The sequence below is a fragment of the Strix aluco genome, chromosome 12, assembly GCF_031877795.1.
Source record: "Strix aluco isolate bStrAlu1 chromosome 12, bStrAlu1.hap1, whole genome shotgun sequence".
Taxonomy (NCBI): Eukaryota; Metazoa; Chordata; class Aves; order Strigiformes; family Strigidae; genus Strix; species Strix aluco.
In genome coordinates, this window is record NC_133942.1 from 5,761,931 (window position 1) to 5,783,841 (window position 21,911).

General features: G+C 56.2%; 2 protein-coding genes across 2 annotated transcripts; one reads left to right on the forward strand and one right to left on the reverse strand.

Moving 5' to 3' along the window:
* LOC141928606 (cytochrome P450 1A4-like) lies at positions 1–6,044 on the reverse strand. The gene is made up of 7 exons (XM_074837101.1): positions 6,017–6,044; positions 4,220–5,085; positions 3,878–4,004; positions 3,516–3,605; positions 3,304–3,427; positions 2,653–2,739; positions 1–1,438 (listed from the first exon to the last, which is right to left on the reverse strand). Exons 2-7 carry the CDS (start codon positions 5,075–5,077, stop codon positions 1,132–1,134), a joined length of 1,593 nt encoding a protein of 530 aa, XP_074693202.1. The 5' UTR covers positions 5,078–5,085; positions 6,017–6,044; the 3' UTR covers positions 1–1,131.
* A 4,202-nt stretch (positions 6,045–10,246) lies between these two features.
* LOC141928590 (cytochrome P450 1A5-like) lies at positions 10,247–14,398 on the forward strand. Its single transcript, XM_074837038.1, has 7 exons — positions 10,247–10,385; positions 11,000–11,866; positions 12,314–12,440; positions 12,990–13,079; positions 13,168–13,291; positions 13,657–13,743; positions 13,972–14,398. The coding sequence occupies exons 2-7, from the start codon at positions 11,021–11,023 to the stop codon at positions 14,276–14,278; spliced, it is 1,581 nt and encodes a 526-aa protein (XP_074693139.1). The 5' UTR covers positions 10,247–10,385; positions 11,000–11,020; the 3' UTR covers positions 14,279–14,398.
* The last annotated feature ends 7,513 nt before the right edge of the window (positions 14,399–21,911 follow it).

A 21,911-nucleotide genomic window follows, 5' to 3' on the forward strand; every position in this document is an offset into this window, starting at 1 on the left:
GAACTTTCATATAAGTATTTATTGAGTTAGAAATAGTGTGCAATTTATATCCCAGCATATGGATCTGTTCCACACAGGTACAAACAAGCAGGAATCACTGCTCCGTTTGCCGTGAGAATTCACCTTCACGGTGGCTAAAGCGGACTGCAACGTAAGGCAGTGCATTTTCTGCAGTCCTCAAACCCTTGCTCTTTCACTAGTTTGAATATAGAAATCTATTGCTTGTTTTTTTTTTTAAAAAAAAAAAAGTTAAAAGCAGCAAATACATAGTCTGAAAGCCAGAAGTGTTCTACTGTGCCTCTTACTGCTTCTTATCCCTTATTCTCAGTCCTTTGATATTTTCCAGGCAGCTTCTTGTTAGGAGTTTAGCTAATATCTCAGCCTGTGAACAGCACTACTTATGGATATTTTTGTTTTTTCCCTAGTAGGCTGTCACCAAGGATTGGTAGAAACACTCAGGGATTCATTTCATGAATTTACATTGAGGGAATTTAGCTGTACGAGGGAGCACCCAGAACGGGTCCACTCGAGATGGGTGCTGGCACAGGGGTAGGTCTGGCCTTCGCATCACCTCGAGAGCCCTTCAGAAGGCACCTGGAGCATCAGGGAGAGCCTGTTCCCATCAGCATAAGGAGATGAAGGCTTTGCAAACAGCTCTGCCAAACAAGTTTGAAAGTTTTTCACCCTGTGGGAAAAGACTGGCCAGGTTTCTCAGGGAAGAACCTGCAGGTTTATTCCTGATTGGTGGATGAAGGGAGTTGCCCATGGCAGCTCCGGCTCTACCCGTGGCTCTGGGCAGGGTGAGGACACCCCTACTGTCATCCCACACCGTTTCTCCCAGCCCAAAGCACCCTCTCCTCCCCACCGCAGGGCTGCGGTTCCCCTGGACCTCCCCAAGAGGGATGAGCTTTTCTGCAGGCAAGGGCAATGAAGCTGGCTAGGGGGGCTGCGAGGAGCCCGACAAAGCTGGCTTTGTTCCTCCCCGCTCGCGTTTACATGAGATGATGAAGCCTCCAGTGAAACGACACAGCGAGGGGCTGTGCTAGCTTCTAGAAAGCGTCAGCAAAAAGCAGGCTGAGTGTCCGACTGAGGGCTGGCTTTCTTCTGCAAAGCGATGCTTCCTCCTGCAGCTTATGGAGAGCTCTTCATGGGGAAACGCTTCTTAATCTGGAAGCACTCGCATTTCTTGTATTTCATTGTCAGTCCGTACTGAGGAGTGATGTCCACCTCCTCCCCAGGGCGGAGGCTGAACTCCAGCTGCTGCAGCATAGTGGCCAAGAAGAGGAAGACCTCCCACCGGCCAATGGACTCCCCGATGCATCGCCTCTTTCCCAAGCCAAAAGCCAGCACTTTGTCGCTCTCTGTCCTGCTTATTTCAGTCCCCGCGGCATTAAGGAACCGCTCAGGGTTGAACGTTGAGGGGTCCTTCCAAAGCTTCCTGGAGCAGAAAAGAGACACACCTGAGGAAACCATTTTCACCCATTGTGATGGGGACAGCAATCAAAAAAACTCCTCGCAGAGAAGCATTGCAATGCTTTCTCATGTCACCATCCAAACACTTTGGCAACCTCTATCCCTGATGCCAACTACATGTCAGACCCCATCAGCTCAGTCTGTTGAAACCTCTTTCAAATTCAGATGGTGTTTGCCTGTGCAGATACCAGAGACAGATTTAATTCAGCATGCAATAGCTAGAGATCCTGCAGTTTCAGCCAAAAAGAGAGCACAGAAATCAGTCAGCAGCTCTTAGAAAAGGAAGGATGGAGACCTGAGGGTTTTCCCACCTTGAATCCTCCCAGCAAAACTTCCCAGACTGTCCCAGCTCAGCTGCTGGGAAGTGTCAGATGGGGTTTTCCAGTGTCTTAGCTGCAAATTTCTGCTTGGATATGGGGAATCTTCTCTGGCCCTAAAGGCAGCGTTCCCACTGCAATGCTCACCAGCATATGCAGGAGCAGAAGGAATACTGTAATGTTTCTGTGCTGCTGGGCTATTAGGATACAAACATCTTGAGTTTCTGATCCAAAATACCTGATATGGGAACCACCTTCTGTATCAAGCCTTAGTCAACCTACTCCCCCGCTCCCAAAAGGTCTCTGCTGGAGAGCAGTGGAGGGGTAAGATGGGGCTTTGGTTTCCAGATTCACTTCATTCACCAAAGCTGATTATCATCAATAACGACATGAGCCTATTGAGTTTAATGAGAGTCACGTCAGGACATTTTTCTCCCTGAAAGAGGGAACCAGGCAGTTCCTGTTGAGCACATCCAGAGCCATCAACCCCAGTCACAAGAGCTGCTTGGCAGGAGGATCTACCGATTCCTGATTATTCAGCAGCCCAAGCTGTCAACCCTCACGCATATGTGGAAAGTCCAGAGCATTGAGGATATCACCATGTTACTGCACATAAATTGGGTAAGCCTTGGTGTTGGGAAACTGCTGAACCAGTGACCAAGTCAACACAGAGCATCTCCATGCCCAGAAGAGCCAAGGCTGGACTCAGCATCAAACCCACACAGTCTTTGCTCCGATCTGCCTTCTCCTGCCTTCACAACCAACTCAGATTTTGGGATGTTACTCTAAAGGATCAGAGTGATCTTAATGACAAGCAAAGCCATCGCATCCCGGAGAAGCACAGGGGATTTGGTATACTCACTCATCATGATTCACTTGCCACTGGTTGATAAACACGCAGGTATCCTTGGGGATGTAATAGCCATTCAACGCCGTCGCTTTTGTCGTACTGAAAGAAATACAGGTGGGGGGGAGGAGAAGTTAAGAAGAGAGCCGCAGCTTCATGGCAAAACAAAACTTGGCAACTCCTAAGGGTGTTTCATTTTCAATGCCCTATTTGTACTCTTAGGTCTGGCTAGAAAATACCCCAGTTTGTATTTGGGAGACTGAATAGTCTTCCTCAAGCAGAAAGCTTCCAGTTTCAAGAAGCTGGATGAGTTGTGATGTGGTTTCTCCCAAGGCAGGGGGAAATATAAACCCAGGGATGTTTGCCATCCCCCCACTAGTAAAGGCTTTGGACTAAAACTGCCCTCAAAGCAAAGGATTCGATCCCAGGAGGGCAGCAAGTCAGGAAGCTGCCAGCACCGAGGGCAGCAGATGCAGCCACAGGCCCCAGCACTATCAGTGAGTATGAAAACCATGGGGAGCTTTAACACCAGTAATTCAGGCTGTGCACTGGAATATTTCCCCATAGCAGGGATCGATTCCCAGGCAATTATCTGCCTAAATGGCACCTCCCAGAAAACCACTCCAAAAAAACCCCAAATAACATGTCAGCCGCTCCAGCCCATACCTGTGCGGGATGGTGAAGGGCAGGAAGGAGGAGTGCCTGAACATCTCCAGGATAAAGGCTTCTGTGTAGGGCAGCGTGCCCCGGTCCGACAGCCTCGGTCTCCTCTCCCAGCCGATGGTCTGGTCTGCAGGAGGTCAAGAGGAGGGAGCAGGTTGGGGTCAGCCCTGGCCAGAGAGGTTTTGGCCCCAGAGGAAGTAGGTTCATGGACTCACCTAGTTCTTCCTGGATCTTCTTCTGGACATTGGGGTACAAGGCAACATACATGAGGCTCCAGGATAAGGCAGTTGCCACAGTGTCAAAGCCTGGATGGACATGCAAAAGGCATCTAATTACCAAAAGAGGACAGGTGAGTGGGTATTTACAGATGCCATCACTCTAGCTGTTTGCCTTGGAGCAGTTCCCCCATCAGCTGTCACTGAAAAGCCATCTGCTCTGGTCATAGCTCAGGAGGGCACCTGAGAGCCCAGCAGCAGCTCCAAACACCCAAGCGTGGCCAGGATCTCACCCCAACAGCTCCAGCTCCAACCCCCCCGGGCTCCCGGCAGCAAGGCTTTACACTCAGAAATGTTCTCACCTGCCCCAAAGAGGTCATTGACAATGCTGATGATCTTCTCATTGGAGATTGAGACACGGGCATCCTCCCCCACACCCTTCTCCTGGCAGTGCTCAATCAGCGAGTCTGTGATGTCCCGGATGTGCTCCTGGGGAAGAGACAGTGGGTCAAGGACACCCAGGACGGGGGAAACCTCCCCCAGGCAGTGCTGGCTCCTAGGGGGATTAACTGCAGATTGGAGAGCGCCAAGGAGCTTTCCTGGGCGGAGGTGGGGGGACAAAGGAGTACCTTCTTCCCCCCCATTGCCAGACAGGCAGCACCTCTGGCAGTTGTAGGCATATCTACCCACATCCGAGCTCTTACCTTATCAAAGCTGGTATAATGCTCCTGGACAATTTTTTGCACAAAGAAGCTGAAGCGCCTGTTGATGTCCTTAAAGAGCTGCATGGTACGGCTGGGAAGATACTGGAGCACGGGGATGAAGTCAGCGGGGTTGCCAGAAGCAGCCACATCACCAAATTCATTGCTGAGGTTCACTATCTTGAGCAGCTCTTGGTCATTGTGGTCGTAACGCTTGCCAAAGCACATGGCACAGATGACGTTGGCCACAGAGACCACCAGGTACCGGTTAAGGTCAAAGCTCTTCTCCTCATCCATCAGCTGCAGGAACTTGGTGACCAGGTAGTCAGCCTCCTTGGAGACGTGCTCCTCCAGGAGGCAGGTGGAAGAGGAGGTGGGGCTGGGGGCGATGGAGAAGGTCTTCAGGGCGTTCTGGGCCAGCTTTCGGCGGGCTTTCCACACGTCCCCTGAGTCAGGGCTGAAGGCCAGGCTCTGGCCATTCGAAATGTATTGGAAGCTGTGGAGGTCCGGGCGCCCCATGAAGTCATCTCCTTGCTTCACCAGGGCTTGCTTGATGGTGTCCAACCCGCTCAGCACCAGCACGGGCCGGGTGCCGATCCTGACCTCCATCACATCCCCATACTTCTGGCTCAGCCTGGTCAGGGCCAGGTGCGTGTCCTTCCTCAGCTCCAGCACGTTGCCGAGGATGGGGTAGCCTCTGGGTCCTGGGGGGCTCTTCAGCCCCTGGGGCACATGCTGCCGGAGGGACTGGATGAGCAGGAAGACCAGGCAGAAGACGGCAGCCACGAGGAGGACCTCAGTGGCTGAGACAATGCCTTGGCTTCCCACCAGCGACATCGCAGCCTTCATCGCTGCTGGCATGTAGGAACCTTAATAATAAACCAAAGAGGCTTTATGAAGAGGGGAAGGTCTGTGGAACACCTCTAGTTTGAGATGTTCTTAGTAGCAACCACACAGGACTGCGTGCAGGAAAGCTGGGCTTAACTTGGGATGCAGAGCTGCATCGGTTTTCTGCACTTTCGGAAACTGCTTGCACTTAAAAGCAGTTTTTTGCTCACCAGGAGTGAAACGAATCGGTCCCACAGCTTTTTCTCAGTGTGCCAGGGAAGATGTGCTCTCTTAACTACGGGACCTTTCCTTTTCTACTGCAGAGTTTTCCAGAGTTTTTGACTATAGGAGAGCTGAATCCTCCTGATTCGAGTCATCTGGTTGCTCATGCCAAGCCTCCACTTGCCGGCAAACTAAATACACCGTTGCCACAAATCTTCCTAAAGATCAATGGCCACAAAAGGTAACTGTGGCTGTAGCATGTGACCAGGAGGCTGTGGGCACCCTGCTCCCAGCTCCATCGGAAATACCTCAGAAAACTCTTGAGTCAGGGGTAGGAAGAGGCTGGGTCTGAAATCCCACCTCCCCTTGGGTTTGGCAGGGTGCTACAGCCACCCACGGGACACCCAGGTCCCACGGGGTGAGCAGCCTGGGGGGCTGCTGAGACCCCTGCACCCCCGTGGGTGCAGCCCAGTTGGGACCCCCTCCTAGCCCAGGGCTGTGGATCGTGGCCACCTCAGGGCGAGAGGGGCCGTGGGACAAGAGTTACCTCCAGGACACCCCAGAAATCACCTTCTGACAGCTCCAGGAAGGATGCTACGGGAGATTTGGGGAGCCAGAGAGGGGGAACACCCTGCAGCAGGGCACCCCCCGGCTTTCCATCCCTCGGGGGAAAGCTGGAAGTGCCGCCGGCAGCTCTCCATCCTCCGGGCAGAGCCGTGCCCGGCAGCGGGCAGCCCCGCGGGTACTCACCTCCGGAGCGGGGCGGCTGGGGGCCCGATCCTCCCGGCAGGTACCCCGCTCGCCCTTCGCTCCTGCTTTATATGCATCGCCGCTCGCCCTGATTGGCCCGGCAACCTCCCGTCACGTGACCGAAGCCTAATCAAAGCTGACGTGCGTCCAAACTCCTCAATAACTACCCCGGACCCCCCCCCACCCCCCCCCCCCCGCGGTGGCAGGAGAGGGGTCGCTCAGCCCCACCCCACGCGTGGCCCCGCTCCCCTACGTGTCCCCGCTGGGGAAGCTGCCAGGCGGCGGGCGGAGGTGGGGGGGTCCCGACGGGTCGGGAGGGGGGTGCCGGTGCCGCCCGTGGGTTCCAGACCGGGGGGGGACATCGCGTGCGAAGCGGGCGGGATGTTTGGGCAACCCGCGCCGCCCCGGTCACTCCAGTCACGCTACCGGCAGGATCTTAAAGGCGCCGGTCCCGCGCCCCGGGTCCCTCCCCGACCCCCCCGGGCAGCGCCCTGGCTCCGCTGCGCCCCCCCCCACCCCCCGCAGCTCTCGCTGCGGGCACCCGGCTCCATCCAGCCCCCCGGTCGCCGGTGCCCGCAGCCCCGGGGCGTCCCCGGTGTCCGAAGTCGCGGGGCGAGCGGGAGCGTGGGAAAATAGCCCCGGTGTGCGCGGTGCCGGGTGGGAGGGGGGATTCACTCCCCCACGGGGCTCCCCGAACACGCAGGGATGAGCGTGGACCACCCTCCCCACCGCGGTGCTGTAGCGGTCCGCCCCCTCGGCGGGGGCTTGCCGGTCCCTCCGCCGGTGCTCCCCGGTAAAGCAGCGGGAGGAGAGCCGGGGAGTTCAGCGGATCCGTGTCCCCCCCGCCCCACGCTGCGGGGCAGCTCTGCTGGCCCACAGCCCGGATCGCCTTCCCGTGGGGAAGGGGGCGGCGGGGGAGCCCCGGGGGTCACAGCTCTCGCTGCCCCGGCCCGGTTAAAGATTGTCCAGGTTTGCGTGAGAAGCGGCCGTGCCCTCTGTCACCTCCTGTCCCCTGGGCACAGAGCGGCCCGGGGGTCAAGACGGCGCGGGGATGGGGCAGAGGGTGCAGCCGGAGGTGGGGGGCACGTCGGGGGCGGGGGGATGCTCGGGGGACCAAAAGGGCAGAGTTCACAGCTCCAGCCCCCCCATCCCGGACCCCGTGGGGTGACAAGCCAGGACCTGCCCTTCAGGGAGGACAAGGGGGACCAGCCCGCACCCCAAATCTCGCCCCCTCCACCCGCATCCCGGTCCCCAGCCCGGCCACAGCGAGAGAGGAGAGCGACCGGGGGTCCCGCCCCGCCGGGGGGTCCCAGAGGTGGCATTGGGGACATCGCGTGCGAAGGGGCTCCGGACAGACCCGGGAGGGCTGTCCCGGTCACTCGCAGTCACGCTATGGGTGGGTGGGGGGGGAAATGGCTTTTAAAGGACCAGGGCGGTGGCCCCACGTCCAGGAGCCTGGCCCGGGGTCAAGGCGGCGCCGGAGCAGCTCAGGATCAGCCCCCCTCGGCTGGCTGGGGGCGGGGGGGGCTCCCCGGCAGCGGGTACACCGTCGGGGGTAACGGGGCTGCATCCCCTCTGCCCCGGGATGCTGCCATCACCTGCAAGGGGACAGCAGCCCCCACTGCCACTTGTGTCCCCCTCGATAAGACACAGACATCCCAGCCCTCTCCAGCCACGGGGAGTCGGGGAGAGGGCGGTTTCCCACCGTGCAAAGGCGGGGGGGGGGGGGGGCGGGGGCTGTCAGTCGTGCCACTGCAAATGTCCCCTTTTGGGTCCGGGGGACACTGAACGGTGCCCCAGGCAGCTCCGACGGTCCCAGGCAGGGCTGTCCGTCCCCAGGGGACTCGCTCTGCAAATGTCCCCCACTCTTGTCTTTCCCCGCGGCTGGGGAGAGGGACTGCTCGGGACACACGGACCACGCAGGACACATCGATGTGTCCGTCAAGCCCAGGCGGAGATGTCCCCACGCACGCACGCTCGCACGCACCGTGGCACCTCGTAAAACACGTGCGGGCACCCACGCCCACAGCTCCCCGCGATCCCACGTCCCTCCTGTCCCGCTGCGCTCGCACAGGCAGGGGGGCAGCTGGGCATTCACCCCATCTATAGGTGCCCCTGTACAGGCGTGTTACTGCACGTACAGGCTCCACACACACACTGCCCATACAGTGCTGATGCGCATCCGTGCTCTCCTGTAGCGCGCACACGTGTATTTTAACACTCTCGTGTGCACGGACACGCTCCGTGTTTCTTGTCTGTGCATAAATAACTCACTCGCCTACAAATGCGCAGCAGATTTGGGCTCTTTGCACGTGTTTACACACCCACGTGCTCTGCCACACGTGCACACGCCTGCAGGCACCCTCGTCCTCTTGCTCGCGTGTGTATAGCCTTGCACATGCATGCTGGCACGACCACGCTGACAAACCCACGGGCACGCAGCCGGGATCCTCCCCGGAGCACTGACCCGCGGTGGGAAGCAAGATGCATCCACGAGCGCTGGCAGGAGCATGAGAGTCCTGCCAAGGGCCGAGGTCCGGCAGCGGCTCGCTGGCTGCCCCCCCCGGCCAGCTCTGGGGAGCCAAGGGCTCAGCGAGGGGCGGTGGCCGGGGTGGGTGCCCGGCGTTGGGTGACAATATATTTGGGGCGTGAGGCTGCCTGGCACGCAAGGCGGCAGCTCTTAACGCTGTTCTCATCAGGAGGCACCCTGCCCTCGCAGGGCTTGGCAGCGAGCACGGAGGAGGCTGGGGGGGGTGCAAGGAAGGGGATGGGGGGGGGGGGGGGTGGAAGAGGGGCAGGTGGGTCCCAGGGAACCTCTCTGGAATTCCTGATATGGTGCCAGGACCCTTCCCAGCTTCTCCAGCGCTTTGGGATATGATGGATCAGGAGAGGCTGGCGCAGGTTCCCCGTCAGTGCAAGGCCACCAAGGTCTGAGACGCTGCCTGGGGTGGGGGGTATCAGTCTGCCCCCCCACCCCAAACCCCATGCAATGGAGCCGAGCAGATCCATGGGGATGGGAGAGGCTGTCCGGACCCAGTCAGCGAGGCAGCGCCCTGCTCCTACTAAACCCCAGCCTGCCTCCCCAAAAGCACTCCCAACGTCTTCCTCGCTGGGAGGCATTGTCTGGTGAGGCTGGGACTGGTAGGTCTGCGAGGTGCCTGGCAATTATCAGAATGAATATTAGCAGCCAGGGTTTTGTAACTGTTCTTGCCAAACGTTAATGAACGGCGTCATAGCTATTAATGAGCCCGATTAGACCAGATGTTGAAAGCCTTTATTAAATATTAGCTCAGCTTTTACCTGGGCCAAATTCCCACTGTAGTTTTCAAAGACTAAATGAAACTTAGGGCCAAACCCCAAAGCTCTGGCTCATTCCTGCTTCTCCAGCTCATCCCAGCTGCACTTCCCAAAGCCCTGAATTTTCCTTCAGCTTGAGCAGCAGCCCCACATCTCCTGCCAGGTGCCACACTGTGTTTTCGGAGGGATGAACTGCCCCAGCCTTGCCCTGCACTGCCCCTTTCACCTCTCCTATCTCTCCAGCTCACCTCCTCCCCTCTGCTCCACCACTCCTCTCCCTCGCTGCCTGTTTGCCACGGAGGAGCCGGGGGAAGCGAGCCAGCCGCCTTCTCACGCGAACCTGGGCAATCGTTAACCTGAGTTTGGCTCTGTTGCTGGGACAGAAGGTCCTGCCACCACCAGTCCTGGGGTGCGGGGACCTGCCAGATGATTCCCGGGGATGGAGAGGGCTGTGGCCATGGGTCCCTTCCTGCAAACACATCCCCTCGCTGCTGGAAGCACCTCCAGAGTGGCCATGGAGGTGACAGCCCTCTATGTGTACTGGGAGCAGTCTGGTCAGCCCAGTAAAGGTCTTTGGGGGGAAACGCTGGCACCCACATCCCACAGGACAGCAATGCTGAGAGCGTGTCCTCCATCCTCCGCAGGCCAGGGCTTAGGGACCCCCTTCTGCCTGCCTGTCCTGGGCTCTAGGGCAGTCATGTGCCGTGGGCAGGAGGATAGATCACCATTTGTCCCCCAGAGCCTCTTGGCACTGAGGAAATATCTTCCCTGGCTTCTTGGGCTGGCTCCAGCCAGACTCAGTCCCATTTGTTAATGGATAGCTATTCCCCAGGGCTCTCATGCCGTGACCCCCCAGAGATAAGCACCCAGCCATGCAACAAGGGGAGCACATATAAAGCTGTGGCCTTCCAGGTGGCAGAGAAGAAGGTCCGGGAGGCAGAAGAAGAAGGTCTGGGCTGCAGAAGAGGATCCCCTCTGCTCCCCAGGGCAGGCAGCTGCCAGACACCCTCTGCCTATCATTGCTGGGACCCACAAGCAGTAAAACCAGCCCTGGTAGAGCAAGGACCTGCAGGTAAGAGACCATGTGTGTGTGTGTGGTTTTGAACAGGGATATAGGACCAGGAAAGTCATATTTGGGTCTGAAGGAGAAATTCATGCGCCAGGCTCTCCCCTCCCTCCCCTGCCCACCCAGCGAGCCGTGTGTTCCTGCAGGGCAGCCCTGTGGCATCCCCGCTCCCCGTGCCCCCACACACTGGTGGTCACCCAGCAGAGGCAGCCTCCTGGCTATAGATCCTCACGGAAATGGTGGACATGGGGCCAGCTTCACTGAGGAGTTGCTGTTCCTCTCCTCCTGCCTCCCTGCGCTTTTTTTGGCTGCAGTTTTCTGTGCCTTGTTGCAAACAGACCGTTTCCCCTGGGCAGAATCCAAGGCTGTGCTAGTGGGTGCTGGGGTCTTCTGCAGGGGAAGGGGCACCATTACAGGCTCTGGAGGGCTGAGGTCCCCCTTAAACAATGGCTGGGTTTGGGGTCTTTATAGGTCTCCAGCTTTTCCCCCTTGAAAACCCCAAAGTGCTGCACAGGCAGCTCCATCACCCTTGGTGCCCTTCCTCAGCATCAGAAACACCTGTAGGACTCAACCTCTTGCTAATCCTGGCTCTTTGCCACACTTCTGGTTAATTCCTTTAGGGTTCCTACACGCCAGCAGCGATGAAGGCTGCGATGTCACTGGTGGGAAGCCAAGGCATTGTCTCAGCCACCGAGGTCCTCCTCGTGGCTGCCGTCTTCTGCCTGGTCTTCCTGCTCATCCAGTCCCTCCGGCAGCACATACCCCAGGGGCTGAAGAGCCCCCCAGGACCCAGAGGCTACCCCATCCTCGGCAACGTGCTGGAGCTGAGGAAGGACACGCACCTGGCCCTGACCAGGCTGAGCCAGAAGTATGGGGACATGATGGAGGTCAGGATCGGCACCCGGCCCGTGCTGGTGCTGAGCGGGTTGGACACCATCAAGCAAGCCCTGGTGAAGCAAGGAGATGACTTCATGGGGCGCCCGGACCTCCACAGCTTCCGTTATGTTACAGATGGCCAGAGCCTGACCTTCAGCCCTGACTCAGGGGACGTGTGGAAAGCCCGCCGAAAGCTGGCCCAGAACGCCCTGAAGACCTTCTCCATCGCCCCCAGCCGCACCTCCTCTTCCACCTGCCTCCTGGAGGAGCACGTCTCTAAGGAGGCTGACTACCTGGTCACCAAGTTCCTGCGGCTGATGGATGAGGAGAAGAGCTTTGACCCTTACCGGTACCTGGTGGTCTCTGTGGCCAACGTCATCTGTGCCATGTGCTTTGGCAAGCGTTACGATCACAATGACCAAGAGCTGCTCAATATAGTGAATGTAAGTGAGCAGTTTGGCAATGTGGCTGCTTCTGGCAACCCTGCTGACTTCATCCCCGTGCTCCAGTATCTTCCCAGCCGCACCATGACTTTATTTAAAGATTTCAACAAGCGATTCGTCCATTTCCTGCAGAAGATTGTCAAAGAGCACTACGAAACCTTTGACGAGGTAAGAGCTTGCAGGACCCTCACCTGCACCAGAGGTGCGTCCCCGCTCTCTGCCCCTCTCTAGTAGTGAGTTGTTTTACTTCTTGCAGTCAAGCATCAATGGACATCTACATTCTTGCAGGTATTGCTGCATGTAGCAAGTCCAGCTGGAGTCTCCCTCACCTGTAGTCTCTCCATGTGCAGTCCAGTACTGCAGTCCTCTTCTCCTCCATGGTCTTGTGTGATAGGGCCAGCTTGTTGGTTGAACATCTGATCTATGCCAAAGGTTCCCTGCAGAACCATGTCCTTGTTTTCATAGGTTCCAAAAGCAGTAGAGACCATGGGGGCTGAAAGATGATGTTCTCCAGAGCTCGTATGACCCTAGGCTCCGCTCACATCAGGCTGTTGCTCAGTGACACCCATTCCTCTGCTGGTTGTGCTGCCATGACTTGTCTTCTCTTCCTCTCAGAACAACATCCGAGACATCACTGACTCCCTCATTGAGCAATGCCTGGATAAAAAAGTGGAAGCAAATACTGCCATGCAGATCCCTAAGGAGAAGGTCGTCAACCTTGTGAATGATCTCTTTGGAGCAGGTATCTTTTCCGACCAGTCCCTCAGCTACTGCCGATTTTCTCAGGCTCCTTGTGTTATAGCTCTCTCTGACCCATCTTTGTCCAACACCAGGCAGCCGATTTGGGTCTAAGCACTTGTTCTCTTGCTCGCTGGTCTTCCTGGACCTTTCAGGGACACCCCTAGAGACTAGCATGGGACATTAGCTCTGGAAAGAGGCTTCAGGGAAAAGCGAAGGGCACAGCTTATAGCTCAGCCAAGCTTCACAAGCCAGGGTGCCTTTTCCTGGTTGAGGGAGATGTCTATTGACTGATTCATCTTTGAGTTACTCTTGGAAACTCCCCCGATTCCAGAGAAGTTATACAAACCTGACATGACCCAAGGGTAAATCAGGATGATTGAGAGCAGAATATTTTAGCAAAGGATAGAAACCCAAGCCTTACTGTGTGCTGAGGATGTCCTCTGCCTTCTTAGCCATCCAGGACTGCTCCATGTGATGGTTAAGCAGCAAGCCAAGGCCCGTGCCCTGTGTGTTGTACAGACCTCATCTACATGCTTTCCTCTTTGACCAGGCTTTGACACTGTGACAACTGGCCTGTCCTGGAGCCTCATGTATCTCGTGACATACCCCAACATCCAGAAGAAGATCCAGGAAGAACTAGGTGAGTCCATGAACCTACTTCCTCCGGGGCCAAAACCTCTCTGGCCAGGGCTGACCCCAACCTGTTCCCTCCTCTTGACATCCCGCAGACCAGACCATCGGCCGGGAGAGGAGACCGAGGCTGTCAGACCGGGGCACGCTGCCCTACACAGAAGCCTTTATCCTGGAGATGTTCAGGCACTCCTCCTTCCTGCCCTTCACCATCCCACACAGGTATGGGCAAAGGAGGTGGAGGGACAAGGTGGACTCGAGGCATCTCGAGGCAGCCACACGGACAGCAGTGTGGTGAGAGGCAGGGAGATTATTATCAACTTGTAGAACGCTTCACAGGTTGCAAATTGTGGACATGGGGAGCTCACAGCACTTGTGCAGGGCATTGTAGGAGCTCTCAAAGAGCAATTCACTGAAGATACTCCACCCAGCTCAGGTAGGGGTTGCCCAATCCAGCTCACGGACAGTGCAACTGCCCCTCATACAGCCATCTCCTTACTTCAGCAGCATTAGGATCAAACAGTCCCCCGAGGATGCAGAAAAACCTTTTTGCTTCCCAAACTCTTAAGAGTCTTTTCTCTCTTCAGCACGACCAGGGACACAGTGCTGAACGGCTACTACATCCCCAAGGACCGCTGCGTGTTTGTCAATCAGTGGCAAGTGAATCATGACGAGTAAGTACCTTCTGAGGCAGAAAGCCTCCTGCAGTGACATACGGGACCCTTCCCGCAGAGTTATCTTCTTGGGCAGAAGTAGGGACAACCTGCTTTAAGAGAAAAGGGAGCAGGTGAGGTATTTATTAAATTCAGGGATATTCTTACTGACAGCTCCCACGCTCCAGCGTCTCCCCTACACTCGTGGCCAGGGGACACCATCTCAGCACTTGATGTTTTCCCTTCCAGGAAACTTTGGAAGGATCCACTGACCTTCAACCCGGAGCGTTTCCTCAGTGCTGGAGGGACCGAAGTGAACAAAGTGGCTGGGGAGAAGGTGCTGATTTTCGGCCTGGGGAAAAGGAAGTGCATTGGGGAACCCATTGCCAGGTGGCAGGTCTTCCTTTTCCTGTCCACCTTGCTACAGCAGCTGGAGTTCAGTGTCTGCGATGGCAAGAAGGTGGACATGACGCCGCTCTATGGGCTGACCCTGAAGCACAAAAGATGTGAGCACTTCCAGGTCAAGCAGCGCTTCCCCACGAAGAGCATGAACTGAGCAGTGGGCTTATCCATTGCCCAGACATCGCTGTGGGGGGCGAAGACCTGGGTGTCCTTGTAGCAAAGCTGGGTCTGGTACAGCTTTACGGGATGATATAGTAAACTGAAGCCTTTGAAACTCCTGTCTTATCTTGTTCTCTTTGTAGCATTTCTTGCCTTTTTCATTTCCCAGCATTTCTAATGTTGGCTGTTCCATCAAATGTTGGCTATTCCATCACATCTAGTCTTAGTATCACAAATCACATTTACGGGGTGTGTGAACTGTCTTTTGCTAGAGGGGAAGGGAAGGTACCCCAAAGCAGTCTATCTGAATACCTTTGGGCTGTATTCTTTTAGAATCGCTCTTAGAGGGCTGAAGGACAGCCAACCCATGCCATAATCCCACAGCCTCCAGCGACGTTTAAGATCTTGGCTGAACTGATGCCCAAAGCTTGGGTGACGAGGAGGATGATGTTTTTGAGGTCTAGCCAGAATCACTATTTCCAGACTAATTGGGACAAGTTTTCACTGGTTGAAATTTACCTTTGCTGTAGATGCATCTGCAGCAAAAAACCCTTGGAAATCTTGGGAAAATGCTGATACTTCTCCAAGTCCTCTAAGGACAGCCTGTTCCCTTGTTTCTACACTATGTTTTTAATTGCCTAAGCTGATTTGTCATGTCACTCTAAGATCCCATTCAGAAGAGGTTTGTCTTTGTCCATAGAGGAGCTCAAAGCACTTCAGTCCCTCTGAGAATCTATCAGATAACCTTGCACCAGGGGTTCTCCTGCTGCTCAGATTACTTTCTTCAGAAAAATGGGAGGGATCCTTCAAATGAGTGAAGCCTCTCTGGAGGGACCAGTGTGTTGGAGGACTTAAGCCTCATTTACCACAGTAACTGCTGGCCCTGAAGGACATGAAGAAGGACACCTTTACCTCTTACTATTGAGAAAGTCAAGCTGCTGGTATTCTGGACTGGAGCAAGGTTGTTTTCACAACAGGGCAGAGAAGGAGAACAGGACTTCCTCTAACTCAAACCCAAGAGTTTACATTGGCTGCCAGTCAACCCATGCCAGTAGAGCCAGATGCCTCCTTTTCTTCAACTTGCACGCAAAGCCATCTTAGCCAATCCAGCACCTGGCAAGCAATGATACAGGAACAAATATAACCATCCGGTGCAACACGCACTGCTCTTGAATCGGTTCCCATGGGTGCAATCTGCTCAGCCAGAGCCCCAGACCCTGACCAATGAGAGTTCCTTTCAGGTCCAAATACCAATCACTCATCATGCATTGCACAAAAACTTCCAAGAAGAGAGAGAAATGAAAGAGTGTGTTGGGGAAGAAAATGGAGAAGCTGATTGCCCAAGACTTCAGGGAGATTCCAGCTAGCGCAGGGAGGTGTTCAGACCCGCTAAACAAGCCTGAATTAAAAGGAGTAACTCTGTCTCTCTGTGTCCAGGTCTTGCCTGGTCATCAATTTGTGGTGAAACACTGACACAGTACAGCCTCAGACCCACGTGAATTCACTGAACCAGCCTGAGCAGCTTCACTCTGTGTCCTACTGGCTTTGTCTTCACTGCTTAATGTCATAATCCTGATATTTCAAGAAAAGAAAGGGTGAGGACTGGGAGCTTCAGACCATGGTTTGAGCTGCAGGCTATCAGAGATCTTGGATGAAAAGTGCATGGTTTGGGGCAAGCTATGAGGTCCATCAGCCGAATAACATCTCTGCTACTTATGACAAGGGCCACAGGACAAGGCAATAGAGTCAAGAACCACCTGTCCATGAGGGACATCCCAAAGCTGGCATTCATCTACTGCAAGGGAAGGTGGGATCATCCTGGACGTGGATCTGGGTCTCTCAGTGCCTAACATGGTGATTCAAGAGAGCACTGGGACCGCCAGGGACTCAGCAGCAGCATGTCACGCCGTGGGGTGGAGAGGCTCTCGTGGACTTGGCCCCGTGACTCCAGCTGCAGTGGGAACACGCGATGCTGATGCTGGTGTAGGACCAGAGGCCCCGTTTGCTGGAGCCATTGCGTGACTCTCTTGCCCTGAAGGCTGGCTGTGTTTGCTGATAAGGCCTGCAATAAGCAAGTGCAGATATAAAGAAAGAACAGTGGGAATTTTTTTTTCTCCTTTGGAGATGAGTGTTTTATTGCCCCGGGGCAGATAAGCAGATTAATATTAACATTACTGAGGTGAAACAGCCGCTTGCTGGTGGAAGGTCTCCCCGAGATACATTTATCAAGGGCTGATTGCCTCCCTTGGGGACACTGCTGCCAGTCTGCATCGGGTACAGCCTGGAGACCAGAGACCTGGGAGAAAGAGTCATCCCAGTGTCAGGATGGAGAAGGGGAAGGGAAAAGGCTCAAGGGGAGAGAAATAGCCAGGCGGTTATCCTTCCCTACGCAGCCCTCCTCTTCATGGTGTTGGAGGCAAAACGCTCCACTTACAAAGCCCCATCTTCATTTGGCATCTCTCCCTCCCCTTGATGCCAATGGAGACATCCCATGCAGCTGTGGGATGCCTTTCCAGGCAGCTTGCACAGGCAGAAGGACCCTCTGAGACCTTGCTCTGATGTCCCTGCACTCACACATCTGCTTGGGCATTCTGGTCCGCCCAACAGGCTGGTGACCCCAGGTGAGGTCCCAGTTTTCTTGCTGGGGATGCTGCAGACAGTGTCTCTTCAGTCCCAGCCACCCCAACCCCCAGGCCAGGCATCCTGCCCCCGCTCCTGGACAATACAGTCGGAAGATCAAAGCTGAGCAGGCTCCTTCACCAGATGTTTTCCCTGCTGGGTGTCTTGGCAGCCCCCAGCATGCAGGGAGGAGAGCAGTGAGCACGGGCTGAGCAGCAAACGAGGTGCCCCAGCTCGGCACTGCTCTTTGCTCTGAAGCAGAGCTGCACCCCTAAATCCCCCCACCCAGAGGCCCTCTGCGAGGAAGGGACAGGGGCACCCTGCTCCCTTCGGGGGTGTAGGATCTCAGCTCTTCACCACCTCCTCTTCCCCGTTTCCTCTTGATAAACAAATCCATTGACCCTTGTCATGAAAGCCCCGATTGCTCACAGTAGGTAAGGGACTCCAGCTCCCCTATCTTTGCTTCCCCCTAATGATCTTCCTCAATTAAGCCCTCCAATTACTCCCCAGGTAGCCTGCAAGTGCCGTGATTTTCTTACTGGAACCGGGCGGTGATAAGTCAGGGGAGCTTTTATCACTCCACGGCCAATTGCTTTTATTGTCGGCTTTAAAATGAGTCAGCAGACCAGCCATGGCAGCTGGGCTCCAGCTCCTCTTCCAAAGGCAGGACACTCCCAGCTCCCTCATTCCTGCAGGGAAAGGTCCAGGTAGCCACACACCTTCTCCCTGGAGCTGACACCTGCCTGGTGCCAGCATTCAAGGTGGTGGCATTTCCTTGCCAGGAAAACCCGTACCTAGCCCTGAAACGGGATAGAGGAACCACTTGTGGCTCTTCCTCCCAGATGGAAGGAAGAGGGCAGTTGCTCCAACACTTAATGACCCTCCTCATTAAAAACACATCTTGTATTTCCAACTTCTTTCCTTTGTCTGTTTATTTATTCTCCAGTGAGATCTGTTATGAGGGATCATCTCCCCGTGGGGATTGACTCTTGGATGTCTCCCTTTTACTGCTTGTCTCCAACACTGGTGACAGTCCCTTGACATCAAAAATATAATCCCTTGATGGCCTAGAGCTTAAAATAAAGCTCTGAATTGCACCTTAAACTCTATTTCTGAGCCATGCATGCTTTCTTTCTGCCAGTGGTTTTGGGGACACCTCCCTCTGAGCTGGTGGCAGCCAATCCTCTAAGCTTGGTAGGCTTTGCCCTGGCATCCAGCTTGCCCCACTGCACCAGCAGGCCTCGGGAACTCCTTTCCATGGAGAAGAAAACCCTCAAACACCATCTTTCTCTTTGTAGCTCCACTCCTGGGCCAGAGTCAGGCTTTGCCATGCCTCAAACCCCAGGAGCAGCCATTTTGCAGCAGGGATAATGACTGGTTGCTGCCTTTTGGAGGAGAAAATCTCTGCTCACCCTCCAGGACTGAGTAGCTTCTGGGGTGCTGGAGCTGGTGGGACCTTCCCCCGGTGAAGTTTCATTCTGCAGTGGGTTGGAGAAGATGCTAGCTCTCTGCTCAACCTAGGCTGGACCTGTGGATGGAGGAGAACTTGAACCAACAGAGCGAGACACATTGAACCTGGTTCATGGCTCTGCCCCTATGCTGAGGGCTCCCAAATCAGTAAGAACCCTTCTTCCTCCTCCCACCCCTCCCTTCCCTCTTCCCTCTGAAGTGTTTGGGCTGATTGATTGCCCCGTGTCATTAGAGGTACAAGGTACCTGTTAATCAAAGAACATGAAAGAGGGTAAGGATGGAATTTGTCCCCAGGCTAAGAAGGGAACAACAGAGATGCAGAGATAACCGCTCCCTGCACGCAAAGTGCTGCTGGAGAAGAACTCCAGGTTCCTGGGGATGGCCTCAAACCTGGCTGTCCCCCCACCCTGGCATGGTCACGGGCATGATTTTCCATTGGGGGGAAGGAAAAGACAGGAGAGATGGGGAGCAGCCCCAGAGATACATCCCCACGGACCCAGGAGCCGCCAGGTCCTGCCACCACACTGTCGGTGTGAGCCAAAAGCCTCTGGGATTGTGGATGCTCCCCAAACCCAGCGTCAGCAGCAGGATGTGGGCTGGACAGCTGGGATGCCTTCAGGGCTGGCAGTCACCTGTATGTCCCCAAAGCTGGCGCTGTGTCTGCTGGTGGCAGGGTAGCAGCGGCTACTGCAGAGCAAGGGTAGATCTGGGGGGCTCATTCAGGGGGATGGGCTCTCATGACCCCCAGTAGACCCCCCCCACTAACTGGTCCCATAATAAGGGGTCCCAGTTGATCACTCCGCTCTCATGCCTCTAAAATCAGCTCCCTGGACCCCATCAGGGTGGGTAAAGCCGGGCTGGTCCCCTCCCCAGGGGGGGACACAGGCAGAGTGGGGGGTCCAGCCTGATCCCACACTGGAGGTGAAAAGCCACCACCGAGAGGCAGTGTCCCCAGCCTGCTCCCCTTCTGCTTTAATTAAAACCATCCTGGAAATGAGGGCTCCCCAGGAGAGCCTTTGAAATGAGGCTGCTCTCTGCAACCGAGGGTTTTTGGGGCCAGCACAGGAGGGAGAAGCCCCCCGAGAACCAGGGCCGACTGCCAGCGCTGGGGGGTGGGGACAGGATCCTAATTCACTTTGGTGCTTCCGAGGCGGTTTTGTTTCTTCTCGCTGGGGTTTGGGACATGAACGCCCTCCCGTGGCATCTGTCACACCAGCTCCACGAGTGCCTTCTGCTGCTGAGCACGGACGGACGAGGGGTTCTACCCCTGCTCGGAGTTTTCTAGGGAAGACACATTTGGGAAGGGGGATCTTTAGGGTACTGACCCCCCTTGCAGAGCATCCCACACCCCCCATCATCCCTGTAGCTCTGGGAGTCGCCAAACCAGCCAAACCTGGTTCCCTTCGGGGTTTTTGCAGCTCGAAGGTGAATTCTCCAGGGTCAAATGAGCTGGGAGCTCTCATGCCAGCTTTCCTCCAATGTTTCCAGCCTGCAGATTCTCTGCTGTCTCATACGTCCAAGGCAGCAACCCTCCCCTTTCCCTGCCCACCACTTCTCATCCAGCCTGCGCTGCCCGGGTCCCTCGGAGGCACCAAACCTGCTGCCCAACAGGGACTAAACCAGCCAGAGGATGTAGAGAAGAGGCAGATCGACAGGGCGGGGGGTTGCCCACGCTTTGCTCCCTTAAGCAAAGGAATATCACCCACTCGGGATTTTATTCTCAGCTCCTCTTTTGTTGCTTTTTTTTTTTTTTTTTCCTTTTATTTTCCCTTTTCCTGCCGATTCCCACCAGCTGAAGGGCCCCCTCTCCTGGTGCGAGGCAAGGAGATGGCTGCCCACACATCATCCCGGCCGGCCAAATCCATCCTTCCCCACCCTCCAGCCAGGGCATCACCCACCCACAAGCCAAGACCCTTCCCCAGGAGAAATCCCAGCCAGGACATTGCAGTGAGGAATCCCCTCCGGGTCTCCTGCATGGCCCAGCCTTGTCCACCATCACCTGCGTCACCCTTCCTGCTGTCCCTGGGGGTGCTGGTTGTCCCCAAGACCGGCTGCGTCAGGGATGGAACTTTGGAGGGGAGAAAAAAAAACCTTAACAGCAGCTCATTGGGGTATTTCCCTCTTCCTAGGTCTGATGGATTGAGAAAACCTGAGATCAGGCACAATTCCCCACCAGGCTGGGTTCATGCCTGGTCTCTTCATCCAAGGGCTGAGACCCACCAGCTCTGTGCTGCTCCCCAGCCCCAGGGAGAGGGGACGCCCAGATCCACAGGCACTGTGAGGAAGGATATTTCTGGACTTCTAGTTACTGTCACACAGAAAATTCGCTTGAAATTCCCACCCGCTGATGGAAACAGCTGGAGGGAAGAACCTGAGACTCATCCGCTTTCTCCTCGGTCTCTGGTCCCCGTGGCTGTGTCACCCCTGGGTGCAGTCCACCCGGGTGGGGGTCTGCGCAGCAGTGGGGGGGACAGCCAGCGGGGCTGGCCATCCCAGCGGGTGACATCTGGCAGGGAGAGGGCAGGCAGGAGCTCAGGCAGGCCCCGAGCTGCAGGCAGCCCGATGGGCTGCGTCTTTTACCCCGAGAAGAGAGCGGTGATGCTGGGTTGGTACGTGCCGGGTGTGCAACCGGGCGTTGGCATGTGCACGCCCACACCGTGCGCACGTGCTTGCACGCTCGTCTGTGCTCGTGAGCGTGCACCGGTGTGTCGGTGCGTGTGCAAGCCCAGGGGGGTGCACCGATGTGAGCGTGGCTGGCTTCGGGGTTGCATCTGTGGGTGCATTTCTGGTGCAAACAGATGCATGAGCTGGTTTCATTTCCTCCCAAGGCTGCTCTGCTCGGGGGCTGTGCGAGGAGGAGCCCGCTCCCCACCCTCCGATGCCGCGTGAACCCGCCCAGCCCTTGGGGCTGTGAAGGCCCGGGGGTGCCTGAATCCAGCAGCAAATCCCAGGCTCTTTCCCACACACTGTAGGAGGAAGGATGTGCTCCCTAAAAACAAGCCGGGCTTTGCAACCTGCTCCCTGCACCACTGGGATCTCCCTGGCTCTGTCCCCTGACATTCCCCACCTCCTGTGGTCCCCTTGTCCCCTTCACAGACATCTTACCGGTCCCCTCATCCCAGGGAGAGCATCCTCCCTTCCCAGCCACGCAGGGCCAGGTCTCAGGGCTTGTTTTTTGAGCCCCTGTCCCAGGAGAGGGCCGGGGGTGGGTGGGAAGGCTTCCTGCCCCCTCACCCCCCAACACGCTTGGGGGTATCACGCTCAACGCAGGGAAGTTGGCCGCAATCTCTTCCCACGCAATGACATTCTTCAGAGCCTCCCCGGGCCAGCGGAGCCGCTGGCATTGTCCCCCGTGGCTGGGCTGGGTTTTGGTCACCCATGCCTCGGTGGGGGGATCCCGAAGCACGGGGAGAAGCGAGGGCTAAGCAGAAAGTGTAGGGAGGCCGGTGCCCAGGCTTCCTGCTTTGCTGTACACGAGCAGGAAGTGACAACCACCTCGGTGTCGGCGAGGCACCATCGCGCTTCAGCGTTCCGGCGGC